The 16,054-nt window shown below is 35.0% G+C and overlaps 1 protein-coding gene across 2 annotated transcripts in view; it reads left to right on the top strand.

The window, feature by feature from the left end:
* The window catches only part of SLC36A4 (solute carrier family 36 member 4), a 45,933-nt gene extending 34,349 nt beyond the window's left edge, over positions 1 to 11,584 (top strand). For both annotated transcript variants that reach the window (XM_081239131.1, XM_081239132.1), the window contains 2 exons: positions 1,503 to 1,672; positions 7,310 to 11,584. In XM_081239131.1, the coding sequence (XP_081095257.1) occupies positions 1,503 to 1,672; positions 7,310 to 7,617 (478 nt within the window). In that variant the 3' untranslated portion in view covers positions 7,618 to 11,584. The remainder of the gene's footprint in view (positions 1 to 1,502; positions 1,673 to 7,309) is intronic.
* The last annotated feature ends 4,470 nt before the right edge of the window (positions 11,585 to 16,054 follow it).

Genomic DNA, 16,054 nt, shown 5'->3' with positions numbered 1-16,054 from the left:
ATAGAAAAGTTGAGTAGAGAAAAATAGTACTTGAAAATGTAGATATCAAACATAGAAATTAGTGGGTTCTTAAAACAAAAAAGAAGTAAAAGTGGAAGAGTTGATTTTAAAAGACTGTAGCGCTTCCCTTAAATACTCATTTCTGTATTACTCTTTGGTGGATGATTAGCAAATATACCAGCTTCTAAAAGACCCAAACCATTTTATTTCCTATTTCTACTCTGTGTAACACCAAGTGATAGTAATTACATATAATTAATATTACTGAATGGTATTAATAATAACCAGATTCTTAACCCATACAATTTGTTTTATATAAACAGAAAAGTAATTATACTTTTAAGTAATTATATATATCATTATACATAATGATATATTTTTAGATATATTGGTAATCATATTTTTAAAACATGTAAGTTAAAATATAATTAGAAAAAAAGGAATTTTGTAATAATAAACTGATAAGAATATTCATTTAATTCTCCACAATTACATATCAGAGTATATGAAGCAATCTTTTGGTTATTTTGTACATTTCAATAGCTTGACCATTTATGTTTAAGCATCAAGCTGAGAAATATATCTTGAATCATTTTAATATTAAGATAGTATTGTTGCTGGCCCTAAGGCATTCCTTCTTGCCTTAATTATGCTGTTTGTAGTATTTCCAAATCTATTTCTCTCTCTCTCTTTTTTTTTTTTTTTTTTTTTTACAATTTTTTCACTTTGTATTTTGGGGACTTCATTTTTTTTTTAACATCTTTATTGGAGTATAATTACTTTACAACGTTGTATTAGTTTCTGCTGTATAACAAAGTGAATCAGCTATATGTATACATATATCCCCATATCCCCTCCCTCAAATCTATTTCTACTCAGCTTTCTTCCTTCCTCCTTCACTCGTATGATGAATACATTATAGAAGGAAACTCATCGAATTCCTTCTTGCTTGACGACAGTTTAGGAAACTGTTTATAATCTTGACATCTAAGTGATACCATGCAGTATTTGTCTTTCTCGGGCTTATTTCACTTAGCATAATGCCTGCCAGGTTCATGCATGTTGTTGTCTTAATATGAATCTAACTTTCTTTTTATTTTTAATGAATCAAATAAACAGAGAATAGATTGGTGGTTGCCAGGGGCTGGTGGATGGGGAAAGAGAGGAGAGTTTGGTAAAAGGGTACAAATTTTCGGTTAAAAGGTGAATAAGGTCTGAGGATCTAATGTATAACATGGTGACTGTGGTTGATATGTGTTATATAATTGAAATTGCCAAGAGAGTAGAATCAAAGTGTTATTGCCAAAACGGAAAAAAAAGGCAAATATGTGAGGTGATGACTATGTTTGTTAATTAACTCAGTTGTGGGAATTCTTTCACAATGTATACATATATCAAATCATCATGTTGTGGACTTTAAGTGTATTATAATTTTATTGGTCAGTCATACCTCAATAAAGCTGGAAATAAAAGAATGACTAAATTTTGAAATTTTTTAACAGGTTATATCAATCAGTGAAAATTCTCTATTCCTTCGGCATCTTTGTGACATATTCAATTCAGTTCTATGTTCCAGCAGAGATAATTATCCCTGTGATCACATCCAAATTTCATGCTAAAAGGAAGCAAATCTGTGAATTTGCAATAAGGTCCTTCTTGGTTACTATTACTTGTAAGTATCACTGCATATTTATAGCATAATGATTTTTATTGTTGAATTTCTTATAATGAAGCTACTTAAAAGTTTATTTTTTATATTTTTAAAACAATTTTGTTCACCTAGCTGGGATACATTTTGGTTTAAAATTCTGTTATTCTATAGCTATAGAAGGAAAACACAAACTAGCTCCTATCACACTTAAAACAACTAATCAAATTATTATTTTGGAAATGACCTCACTCATGATTGAAATATATTTAAATCAGATGCATAAACGACCCCTTATATTATTGATACACATTTTACTTTGGTTTTCTAGTTTTCCTCAACTTTTTTGTATCTGTTAACTTTTGTATATTTAACATTTTAACTCTCCATGTCTACCTATATGAATGCGTTTTTTTCTGTTTTGGTCTTTAATAGTTTCAGTGGCTTATTTTACTTATTATTTGAAGGAGTGTATATAATCTCTTATTAAAGTTTCATATTGTAGAATGCCTCCACAAGGTAGAATTAAGGATGGAGGCTCGTGGAGAGGGAGCTTGAGTTTGGGATAGTGGAAAGAGTATGAGTTTTACAGTCACACTGAACTGATGGTTCAAACTCAGGCCTCCCACTTACTTGCTGGTGTCTTTAGGTAAGTTACAAACCACCTTTGAGTCCTTCTTTCCTCAACTGTGAAATGAAGATAAGACATTTAAAAATATTAACAAAGTAGTTAGAAATTATTGTTTTATTGTCACCACTTTTACGATAATCTCAAATAGAAAGATGACTGCAACACTGAACTAACTAATGGGATTGCTTAGAATGATACCAGGGACCAGATTACTAGGGATTTTGGGGAACAAGCAGCTTTGGAAATTCTATAGAAGATGTGAATAACCATCTTGGCCCACTCAAGGTTAGAGAATGGTAGAACTAGAAATTCTGGGCAACTCTGTAAATTACATTGAGCAGCTTGGGGTGGAGCTTATGCCTAGATTTAAAGAATTGCGTGTATTACATTGTGTTCAAAGAAAAAGCAAAACTGGGAAAATTAGATAAAACTTATTTTTCAAAGTAATCCTTTAAATGAAATAAGTAAACTAATAAGGGAAATCACATTGAGGAATGACGTCAATAAGCCCATACTTTGATGACTCATGAAACATTCAGGAGGAGAAAGTTATTTTAAAACATTTTGGAATATTTTTTACACATTGCTTTTATTGACATTTTGACAACTACTAAATACAAAGACTTATTTCGGTCAAAGTCCTTTTATCAGTAGATGTAAGACAGTTCTATTCTGATAGTATGTCTCCTTTTAGAGTTAGTTACTGAATTTTAATAACTTCATCCGTTTCTGCACATTGACTGCTGTCGTTATGTTGAGCTGCCTGTCTGCTGAGGTACAGACCATACTGCACATCTGTTACCAGGGTTTATTCCCAGAAGCCAGGGCTTTTCCTCAGGAGCTGAGTTCATGTCACAGAGGATTGCATCTTTTTCTTTGCTGCTTTCTTTCTTTTAGTTGAAAATAGGTAAACCTACTTAACCATATATGAGGGTTATATTTACAGCATACTTTGAACAAAGAGAACACAAACCATGCCATATTCTGTCCTACTTCACTGAAACACATCATTGGACACTGAGCTTCATTTACGTCTTTGTCCCATCCTTCCAAATTAAAGTAAAAGCCAACTGATATTCATGACAGGACTGTTTTGAATCTGTCCTCCAAAGCACTTGAAAAGGTTCTGGGTGAGGCTCTTTATTGATGAATGCGTGGAGAGCTGATGGGACCTTGTCATATCTGTAGAGCAGGCAGTGCAGCACTAGCAATGAGAGTGGAGGCTCAGCTGGGTTTGCATGTTTCAGCGTTCCATAATCCTTTCCAAGTACTGAATCCACTTTTACAGGATGGGTCTTCAAAGTAGTGGGCTCATCAGCTTGGATTATACTGGTTATGTCCAAGTCTCCATTTAGTATTTGAATCACCATTTCACAGTATCTTCTTGGTGGAACTCAAAAGCTTGAAAGGATGGTCAGACTCTTCCTGCATGTTCCCTGTAGGCACTTACCTGCTAGATAAGCATCGTACAGGTAAGGGAGAAGAGTGGATAGAAACTGGCCAAAGGCCCCCTTGGACTACAATAAATGCCTTTTATTTTAAAAGCAGACCTGTAGAAAAAGCTGTTAAATTTTGATTTGACACGAGTATTTTGATTCCCTGTTTGAATTGAACCTGCAAAATATGTTAAATACTGCTTATTTCTGTAATTGTCCAATTCATTGATACTTCTACTATTTCTAATTTGAAAAGCCCTTGGATTTGAGAGTATGCTTTCTACTCTTAGTAAACTATGACCACATAAAGCATAAATCTTTGGTAGTTTGTAGAATACTAAGAAAACATACTAAAATCCTTCATTTAAGTTAGTTGTCACTGCAGATGAGAAAAAGTACCATTCTGTACCCTAATATTCTATCTTAAGAGTCAGTAGGTATATGGAGAAGACCATTCACTCTTTGTGTAATTAAAATTTATGTGCTAGAGTGTTTCTCACAGTTTTGTTGTTGATGTTACAGTATCAAGCATTTTATTTTATTTTTCTGATATATCTGCTTTCACCATTTAGATGCAAACAAATGGACCTAAATAGGCTTTTTATCATGTTAGAGGAAACTTTGTACCTTAAGGATACATTCTTTTTCTCTATAATATAGTTTTGGGAAATACTGGATAAGCTTAATTAGTACTTAATAGGTATATTAACTGTCTGTAAATGATATGGGGCAACCTATTTATAGTAATCCTATAGCGAATATTTGTAATGAATAAACTATCCTTATCCCAAGCTTTCCTTTGACTTACTGTTTTTGTGATTTTTGAGTTCGTCTATGTTGGATTTGCCTAAAGTGTATATATTTCTCTTCCTTGTCTAACTAATAACGTTATCAAATAACGTTTCAAGCCATTTTTACTCGCAAATATCTATTGGTTATATAACATTTAAAGAATGACTTTAATCAATAAATTTCATGATTTAAAGGTGTTTGATAAGTGGAATTTTAGTCTGAATGAATAAATTCTAAAATACTATAGTGTTCCTCCGCATGGTTTTCCAACATTTCACTTGATTTACTAGTAACAGATTGGATTATTGGAAAACACTAATGATGAAAAATAGATTCCATTCTTCAGATGGCAAAGTTGTAGTCATGTTTGTATGGTTGTCCTTTTAAATACTGCCACCTACTATAAGTAGATGAAGCATGTTTCCACAAAATGGATATAGTCAATGAATTTTAAGAGGTTCTAATTGGGTTTGAGAGTTATACTTTATAGTTCCCTTGAGAGAAATGTTAAAAGGATGTAGCACGCATCCATTAAACAGGGGTCCACTTTATAAAGTATTTCTAGTTTAGAGTTCCAACTTCTTCAAATTCAGTTGTTTTACTTAGGCAGGTTTCTTGTACTTCAGCCTTGTAGGTGTGCAGCTAGATTTATGATTTCAAAATAATTTTTAGGGTTTTAGCTTTCGTAATAATTTAAATAAAAAAGTGGTAAATAATAATGTGTGGTTCTAAGAAATGTGGTGGTTCCAAATTAATCTCACATCCTCCCATAAAACATCGAGGGCCACAAAGAGAATAGGGGAGGGGAGAAAACCATAAACTGAAAATTAAGAAGCAGAGAAGCCAGTAGACTGCAAACTCAAGACTTAATTACAAAGAGCATGAATTAAATTGTATATATACCACAGAAATTTCAGTAAGAGACAAAGACAGAAAAAAGAAAAGCAAAAGGAGGTAAACTTAGAAATAAAAGAGAGGGATAACCAAAGTTGGAGAGAAAACTGGTACCTTTTGAAGACAAGTAAAAGAAAGCCAACACATACATAATTAGAGTCCTCACAGCTGGAACTGTGGTTACATAGTCACCTTTGGTGGCAGTGGTGATATAGTTGTCACAGCTTTCATGTGAGCAAACTCAGCTGTTATTTCTGATGGCACCTCCAACCCTCAATAAATCATTTAATGAACCATCTAAGGACAATTTGGAGAAAGAATATGTCTTTTTTTAAAAATTTATTTTATTTATTTATTTTTGGCTGTGTTGGGTCTTCGTTGCTGTGCGTGGGCTTTCTCTAGTTGCGGCGAGTGGGGGCTACTCTTCGTTGCAGTGCGCGGGCTTCTCATTGAGGTGGTTTCTCTTGTTGTGGAGCACAGGCTCTAGGCACGTGGGCTTCAGTAGTTGTCGCACGCGGGCTCTAGAGCGCAGGCTCAGTAGTTGTGGCACACGGGCTTAGTTGCTCCATGGCATGTGGGATCTTCCTGGACCAGGGCTGGAGCCCATGTCCCTTGCATTGGCAAACGAATTCTTAACCACTGAGCCACCAGGGAAGTCCCTAATATAAGTCTTGATTTTTGCAAACCTTCTGTTGATATTTTGTAATATAAAGATAAAGATCAAGAAAGTGCCAGATCAAAACTTGCAGAAGACTTGATGGTAGCTTGGACTAAAATCCTGTTGACAATAATGGTACATTATTTTTTTTTAACTTTTCATTTTGAAATAACTTAGAAAAGTTGTAAAAGAAAGTAGAATTACCATAAGCCCTTTACTCAGTTTCCTCTAATGTTGTCAGCTTACATACCACAGAATAGTTAAGGAAATTAACATTAATACAATGCTGTTAACTAATCGACCTTATTTTGATTTTGCCAATTTTCCCACTGATACCCTTTTTCTGATCAAGGAGCCAATCCAAGGTCCCACCTGAATTTAGTTGTCATGTCTACTTAGTCTCCTCCAGTCTTGACAGTTATCTTTTTTTCTCTCTCTTTATTTACCTTGATGTCTTTGAAGTGTCAGTAATTTTGCAGAATTTCCTTCAGTGTAGATTTGTGTGATGCTTTCTTATGATTAGGTTGAAGTTAAGCATTTTTAACAAGAATGCCACAGGTGATGCTTTGCACTTCTCAATACATCACATCGTGGCATCAATATTTCTTATTACTGGTGATGTTAACTTTGATCACTTGGTTAAGGTGGTGTCTGTCAGATGTCTCCACTGTAAAGGTACTCTTTTTCCCTTTATAATTGATAAATATCTTGTGGGGATATATCCTGTTCTCATACAGTTTTTGCCCACTAATTCTAGCATCCTTCAGCCACTTTTCCTGCAACACTTATTACCGTGGTGTTTGCTTAATAATGATTTTCTATTTCCATTGTTTCTTCTATTTTGGTTAATTGGAATTCTAATGTAAGGAATAGCTATCTCTTCTCTCTCATTTATTTAATGATTTATTTATATCACACCACCCCAGGTTTTGTGCTTTATAGAATGAGCTATATGGCAGAGTAATGAAAATACATTCTTCACCCAGAATTTCATAGCAAAAATTAAAAGTCGTTTATGTAAGAAACTCTGTTAATAAGTCAAAGTCCGAGAAATATCACTTACTGTTTTGGTTTCTTTCTTTGTTTTCTTTTTTAGCTCAGAACAGAATATGGCAGATTCTTCCACAAGCAATAGTTTAGTAGTGCCTACTTGCATCAACTAATTTTAATGTAGTGAATGTATCTACAGTTAGTATTCATGTAAGTATTAAATATTTACAGAAGAAAAATTTGTATTTTCAATTTTCTAGGTGCTGGAGCGATTCTGATTCCTCGTTTAGACATTGTGATTTCCTTCGTCGGAGCTGTGAGCAGCAGCACATTGGCCCTGATCCTACCGCCTCTGGTTGAAATTCTTACATTTTCTAAGGAACACTACAATATATGGATGATCCTGAAAAATATTTCTATTGCGTTCACTGGAGTCGTTGGTTTCTTGTTAGGTGCATATGTGACTATTGAAGAAATTATTTATCCTACTGCCAAAGTTTTCGCTGGCACTCCACAAAGTTCCTCTTTAAATTTGAATTCTACATGCTTTACATCTGGTTTGAAATAGTAGAAGCAGAATTATGAGTCTCAAGTCTGAAAATGATGAAAATAAGAACCATTAGAACACATTGCCATACACTTAAAAACCGTTTTCTTTCGGCACAACATTGATATTTTGGCAGTAAATTATAATTCTTTACCAATACTGATAAACTACGACGGACTCGTAGTTTTAAGTATTAGCAGCAATTTCAAAAATTTTAGTTCTGAAAGTTGAAAAAATTAAAATGTTAAAAAAATTAAAGAACGAAAATGCTTCTGTTATTCTTCTCTCAATCAAATACTTTAACGAGGATTCTCCCTTTTACCTCCATGCTACTCTATTGCCACCCAGTTGAGGAGAGAACAGGATTTCAACAATAAGAGAATTAAAGAAGTATAGGTGACTAAAATCTGACCATCCCAATGAATTTTAAAGTATACTTTGTATATAATGTAGAAATATCTTGATTATGTTTTTATTAGGGAGCCAAATACTTATGTTTTACCCGTGGAAGTTTAGAAAACTCTCATTAGCCATAATGTAAGAATCAGAAAATCCCCCAAACCAGAATTATTTTTACACTATTCTGTAATGGTAGCTGATCTTCATAATGAAAACCAAAAGGCACTGTGCAAGATTCTGACTTAGTGTTTCAGCCAAATTTGAGAGACTTTAAAAGTTATCCAGTACATATTCCCTTGTTTTTTTTACCTGAGGAAATGGATACCCAGGATGGTTAAGTAACTTGATCAAGACCACTCAGCCTTGAGATGAAGAGAACCTCATCTTTTGATTCCCAGTCCAGGATTTTTTTATCTTTCACTTCACATCCTAGAAAAAGAATAAATTATGTTGTTTAACTTTAGTATTAAGTCTGTTTAATTATATTTCAATATTTTGTAAGTCATGATCTTTGACAAGTATATGTGACCTGAGCAGAAAGTCAGGGAACTCTAAAAAGCCTGCACTACGGCCATGTAAGCCTAAACATGGGAAAGAAACAATGCTTTTTAAACAGAATAGAAATGACTTGCTGGTTTAACTGCAGGCTGATAGAAGGTGCCCAGCTGTCCTGTCTGTGGATTCAGCTCTCCTTATTGTTTCTTTCTTTCTAGGTTTGTAGGCACTATCTTTCCTAATGGCAAAAAATAGAGATCTGACACAATACAGGACTTGTGTACTCTTTTTGGCCTCATGGCTTTCCTTATCATAGCCTTCCATTGATCTGAATGGGCAGAATAAGAGAAAGATTCAGGCCTAGGAAAAAATCAAGACAATAATAAACTCTCTGCTAGATACTGAGACGCTCCAGGCTTCTTCCAGAGAAATACCTTTTATTCCTCCATATTCTTCAAGCCCAGTTATTAACCAAAACAAAGAATCTCAGTGGGCATGGAATATAAAAATGGTTAAGTTTAAAACTAAGAATCTTCATTTTTTTTAATTCATACTTTAAAACTCATCGAACTTTTTAGTCAGGTTGGTGATACTCTAATTTGTAATACTGTAAGATATCACCAAGATCACAGTAGTGTATATATTCTATATTTTTATATGTAAATGTTAGTTCAAGTATTTTTTTGCCTACATCATTGAGTCATCAAGTATAATCCAAAGATATATCAGAAGCTTTATTTTGGTACAAATTCTTAAGAATCAAAACTTTTTAAAAAACATTTTCATTGAGAATCACCAATAAATGTTTGTGACACTTTTATGTTAAATCTGTTATGTTGAACCTTTAGTCACGGGAGAATGCGGAAGAAGTTTTAGGAAAAGTAATTGTCATTGAAACTAATGTTATATAATCTTGAATCTAAGAGTAAATTAGGTGTTTTTTAATGTATAACTTGGTATAATATGACTTGAAAAGTATTATTTAATAGAAAGCACTATTAGGTTTTTGTCAGCTGTCTTCAGATAGTATTTCTAGTCTATGTGTGATATTTTATTTTTATATTTCACCTTTGTTTATTTTCCTTATGGAATTTATCACATTTAATGAAATTTCAAATAGCTGATAATAGTAATATATAAATTTTAAATTCAATGAACAAATGTTGAGTACATTATCAACCAGGCTTCCTTAAGCAATGAGTGCATGACCTCCAGTACTCAATTCACTAAATTATCAGTACTTTAAATACAAGAGAAAAGTTGAAATGCAGGAAGGAAGAGGGGCTAAAAATGGAGAGAGCAGTTTTAATTCTTAACAAGAAATACTATTTAGATGTATAAACTCACTCTTAAGGATTTTTAATGATGTGTTTTATTTGCAAAAAATCAAGCAGTATTTTTCCTCTGAAAATTTAGTTTTAATGAGTCATAACATTTCTAAGATTCTTGGAGAAGATATTTTGATTAAACCAGCTGTTGATTTTACTTTGGGACCTGGAAAAATGAGAGTGCACCTGTCAAATTTTGTATCCAGTATCTTTGGTCCATTACATTATAGCTTAAATGACTTCAGCATTTCATCTGCCACCACAGTAAACCACCCTCCTCTCTGAAAGCTAATCAGGTGCCTACGAGCCTTTTCTACTAGTGGAAAAAAAGGAAAGCTTTATTCACCTCTGATGACCTCTGAGCTAAGTCAGTCATCACTGTTCCCTTACAGCCAAAAAGGCTTCACCAGTTTCAGAGTCAACTTGTCAAAACAGTGGCTTTCAGACCTTTTTTATTTTTTATCAGAGTATTTTCTTGTCCCCCCATGGCCAGATTTCTCCACAACTGAAGTAAGACCTAGTTTTTTCTTAGTTAAAGACAAATTTGTATGGTGTTACCAAACGAAAAAAAGCACTGTGTTAGCAAGTGCTACACTATGTTTTAATTCTGTCCTGTCTGGATTCTTCTCTATTAAAACAATTTCTGCCTTTTGCCTATGTGATGCAATTAACATTTTTGTAAGCATTTTATGCAACATGCATATTGTAAATGTCCTAACGTGGGTTGATTTCATTCACTATTTTCATAGTAGTTACAGAAAAGCTCTCTAACTGTAAAGTACTATACAAATATTAATTGGGATATTAATTGACATCCTACATTAGTGCCATGTCCAGCTGTGGACATGCTTACTGTAGCTTCCCCGTGGCATCTTCTGGGACTGACATGCCAGAGATGGCATTACAGCAGCTTAGTACTGCATTTGTTTACTGAAAGTATGTACCCACTCCTTTCTTCATTTGAAAGGAAGAGGATACATAATAGAGCTAATGGAAATAACAAATAAAATTATGTAAGTGATACCAGTGGCTCAATGAATATGTTCTGTTGAGAAAATAATTTGGTAAAAATATAGACCATTGATACTATAAAATGAGTTTTTAAAAAATGAGTCTTTTAATCTTTTTGGCTCAACTAGCTCCCCTTCATAAGAAAATTTGAGAGACTTTGATCTAAAAGGCATAACAAGATACTTCTTAACACTAAATGGCTGACTGTAATAGTTAACACTTTGGCAGTATGATTAACCATAATTCATCTTATTCATGCCACTAGTGCTCACTAGGCTAAACACCTTTCTGAAAGTGGCTGATTTTGACCTAGGGGATAAGAAAACATGCTTTAGAAATGCTGTTTATTGCCCTATGATAAAATGAAATGACAAATCACTCTCATTCTTAAAATTTTATATCAAGGTTACCTAGTTCTTATGTATACATATATACACACTCCAGTAGTCTGTGGAATTAGAGACTAATACTAATTTGCCATTTAAATTGGATCCAGGAAGGTAATTTGTTGAAAGATTACTCTGAAGATTATTCCATTAGTTTTCTTGATGAGAAATAGGAAAATATGTGTTTATACCGTGAATGAATTAAGCTATGGATTTTGGTTTTTCAAAATGATGTTTGTTTGAATGAAAACTAAATATCAGTGCACTTGAGTTAATTCTTTCTCTTTTAACTTATTTTTCTTTATAATATGAAAAAATGTCTTAAAGTACTTCTGAATTTTCAATAAAATATTATTTTGCTTGCAAATACCTTTTTAAATAAATTTTTCTTTTATAAGGTTAAATGACCTTGACAAATGTTATAAGCTAGAAAGGGCACTAGTATATTCTCATAATAACATTTTAATAAGTCTTTGCGGTTAATTCCTTGTCATGTGACCCTCAATCTTGGAAGCTGATATTATGCACTTCTGGGATTTAAGAGCAGAAGTTGACTAAAAATGAAAGGTCGGGGCTTCCCTGGTGTCGCAGTGGTTGAGAGTCCATCTGCCGATGCAGGGGACACGGGTTCGTGCCCCAGTCTGGGAAGATCCCACATGCCGTGGAGCGGCTAGGCCCGTGAGCCATGGCCGCTGAGCCTGCGTGTCCGGAGCCTGTGCTCTGCAATGAGAGAGGCCACAACAGTGAGAGGCCTGCGTACCGCAAAAAAAAAAAAAAAAAAAGGAAAGGTCGTACTCAAAACCATGACCAGAACTTCCTTCAGAGTGAATGCAGGGAGAGCAGTCTGCAGATGCTGCATCCATGAGGTCGTTTACCACTCTCTTAAGGTCAAGAATATGTACCAGTCCCACTAATACATTTTGCTTGCATTATGCCAACCCCAAATCAGAGACCATAAAGGTATTTATACTTTTACATCAATAATTCTGCTCTTTGAACTTAATAAAAGGACATACTATATAGTTCATCAGAAGAGAAAGACCCTATACCTAAAGGTGCATTGGCAACATTATGTTTAATACTGAAAAACTGAAAACAACCTAAATGTTCAACAAAAAGGAAATCATAAATTCTGATATCTTAGCAGAGCATACAATGGGGATCATATTAATTATACTAATGTTATATTGAAGATTAGTAATTTAGTAAAGAATAAATACATACAATTAGTTTTTAACTGCAGCTGTGTAAAAAATATGCTTTTGGACCAAGAAAGGAGGATCGGCAGAAAGTGGAACCATAGTGCTAGGAGAAAGAGATGGGTTTTACTGTTTTTAAGTGAGTAGTTAAAGGAAGGCTGTGAGAGAAAAATAAGATTTTGAGAGAGGAACAAGGAGTTTATAAAGCTTTAGTAGTAGTAGTACATGTTCTTGTCAAGAAACAGAAGGAACATAAAGACCAAAAAAAAACACAAAAAAACAAAAAAAAACAGCCAAACAGAAAAATACAGAGTGGGGATAGGACTGCATACATAACATACAGGTATAAATGCAATGAAATACCCTGTGGAATACTTGCTGGAGGAGAAAAATATGGCCACCTTATAAAATTAGGGTTTTTTTTTAATGTAAAAAGTTTAGTGTTTGTTCTTAACAGATATGCACATTCTCTCAAAATTTTGCATATAGATTTATGGGGTTCACACTTCAAGGGGTCCACAGACTCCAGGGGAAAGAATTCTTAGAAAAGGTACATCAGTTTTTGAAGAACAGGTTTGGTTCAGAGTTTCCCTACGGAGACAAATTTGTTTGAAGGCTTAAATGGTATGAAGGTCTTTGATCTTCACTGTCAACCTGGTGCCATGAAGCACAGGCCCACCTGTACGAGATAATAGAATGCTTCTCAAATGAAAGTTAATACATTCATCTTGCCAAGGAATTAGGGAATAACTTCCCCATCCTCCATCCTGGATCTAGATCTGGGCTACAGGACGAGGGCTGGACACTGACCACCCAACCTGCACTGAGTGGAGAGGAAAGGTATGCTGGACATGGATCAAGGCTGAGCAGATCTTCAGTAGAACAAGAAAGTGAACAAAAAAATGGGCAGTGCAGAAGCAAGCGCCTTCAGATCATGGACATACAGTGCCTTACATACTTTTGTAGCTCCAGTACCTAACAATACTCCACGAGGGCACAGACTAGGTGCTACAAACTCCCCTGCCGTAAATGTTCTCTCCTTCCCCAACCTCAGCTGTGCAAATATCAAGGGCCTCACTCACTCCCTGCATCAGCCTCCAAATTACACCAAATTGCCGGTTGCACCACTAACACACCACACACCACCTGGTTTTCATCTGCATGACTTCATCACGTCTTCATACTGAAACTACTTCCTTCTACTCCCTCCCCCATTGTTTCCTGGCCAATCCTTGGTTACTGTTAAGATTCAGTTTAGGCATGTCTTCTACCAGGAAGCCTTCCCACCTATCCTCTCCCCAACCCAGAACGAGTTGTGTACTCCTTCCTTCACACTAGCAAATGACCTTGGGTTCATTAACCCACTTTCCACACTGGTAATTCATTTTCTGTGTCCATCTCTCTATTAAGTTGGGAGTTCTACAAGCATACCGTGTGTGTGTGTGTGTATAGATACATATATTCATTTTTTGGTTCCCTCTCTGTCTGTCCTCCCCTAGAGAATATAAGTTCCATGAAGGAGGCAATTTTGTCATTTGTGTTCCCTACTGAATATCCAGTGCCTAGAAGAGTGTCAGTCACATTGGAGAAGCTCAAAGATATTTGTGGGATGAATGAATGAAATGACAAAAATAACAAGGAAAAACCCATATTAGAATTCTGGCACTTAATAAAATCTTCAAGTGCAGGGGCCAAGTCAAGCTTTTTGTACTGGCCCCTTCAACCCTGTGCCTATTTATTGAATGACTGTGGCTGACGACACTCTTTTCCACTTTGTATGTGAGCTCAGCCAGCTACAGAACTATAAGGCACTCAAGTCTGAGTCTCTTATAGAAAATCCTATGAAATAGTCAAGCCTTAAAAACATATTCAGGAGATTCTGGGAATGGATGTGAAGTCTATAAGTAGGAAAACATTGAAAATACTTCTTCGCAAGCCTTTATGTCTTCATGTCTTATATAAGCAGATTGTTCTGGAGGAAAAAAAATGAGGTTATACTTTCTGCCTATTGTACAAAAGATTACATCTGACTTAGAATGCAAGTGGACAATTTCTGCCTAAAAAAGTATCTGTCTAAAATATAATATCTAGTTCTGATATCTGAGGGTATTTTCCTGAACTTTTGATGCCTAATGGATCCTTGCTGCTAAGACTCATACATTCAGTTTCTTGGAATCTTCTCATGCAGGAGAGTATTCTCTGGCTGTTCTGAGAAGTTACCTCTTGTCAAAGTGCATCACAGTATATGCCAGAGAGGGACCCCAGTGCAAATCAAGAATGAGAAGTTATCACTGTTGGGAAAAGTGATTGCCAAGGTGATCATTTTGTAGAAATAGCTAAAAATGGAACGTGAAATTAAGAAGAATAGCAGAGAGGGCAGACAGCAGAAGGAAGAAGAACTACAATTCTTCAGGCTGTGGAAGGAAAACCACATTCACAGAAAGATACACAAAATGAAAAGACAGAGGACTATGTACCAGATGAAGGAACAAGATAAAACCCAGAAAAGCAACTAAATGAAGTGCAGATAGGCAACCTTCCAGAAAAAGAATTCAGAATGATGAAAGTGAAGATGATCCAGGACCTCAGAAAAAGAATGGAGGCAAAGGTCGAGAAGATGCAAGAAAGTTTTAAAAAGACCTGGAAGAATTAAAGAAAAAACACCCAGAAGAATTAAAGAACAAACAAGCAGAGATGAACAATACAATAACTGAAATGAAAAATACACTAGAAGGAATCAATAGCAGAATAACTGAGGCAAAAGAACAGATAAGAGACCTGGAAGACAGAATGGTGGAATTCGCTGCCATGGAACAGAACAAAGAAAAAAGAAAAAGAAATGAAGACAGCTTAAGAGAACTCTGGGAAAACATTAAATGTACCAACATTCACATTATAGGGGTCCCAGAAGGAGAAGAGAGAGAGAAAGGACCCAAGAAAATATTTGAAGAGATTATAGTCAAAAATTTCCCTAACATGGGAAAGGAAATAGCCACCCAAGTCCAGGAAGTGCAGAGAGTCCCAGGCAGGATAAACCCAAGGAGAAACACGCCAAGACACATAGCAATCAAATTGGCAAAACTTAAAGACAAAGAAAAATTATTGAAAGCAACAAGGGAAAAATGACAAATAACATGCAAGGGAACTCCCATAAGGTTAACAGCTGATTCCTCAGCAGAAACTCTATAAGCCAGAAGGGAGCGGCATGATATATTTAAAGTAATGAAAGAGAAGAAACTACAACCAATATTAATCTACCTTGCAAGGATCTCATTCAGATTTGATGGAGAAATCAAAAGATTTACAGACAAGCAAAAGCTAAGAGAATTCATCACCACCAAACCAGCTCTACAACAAATGCTAAAGAAACTTCTCTAAGTGGGAAACACAAGAGAAGAAAAGGACCTACAAAAACAAACCCAACACAATTAAGAACACGGTCATAGGAACATACATATCGATAATTAGCTTAAATGTGAATGGATTAAATGCTCCAACCAAAAGACACAGGCTCGCTGAATGGATACAGAAACAAGATCCATATATATATTGTCTACCAGAGACCCACTTTAGACCTAGGGACACGTGCAGACTGAAAGTGAGGGATGGAAAAAGATATTCCATGCAAATGGAAATCAAA

The sequence above is a fragment of the Mesoplodon bidens genome, assembly GCF_964165515.1.
Source record: "Mesoplodon bidens genome assembly, chromosome: 7".
NCBI lineage: Eukaryota > Metazoa > Chordata > Mammalia > Artiodactyla > Ziphiidae > Mesoplodon > Mesoplodon bidens.
This window is presented reverse-complemented; position numbering and strand designations above follow the sequence as displayed.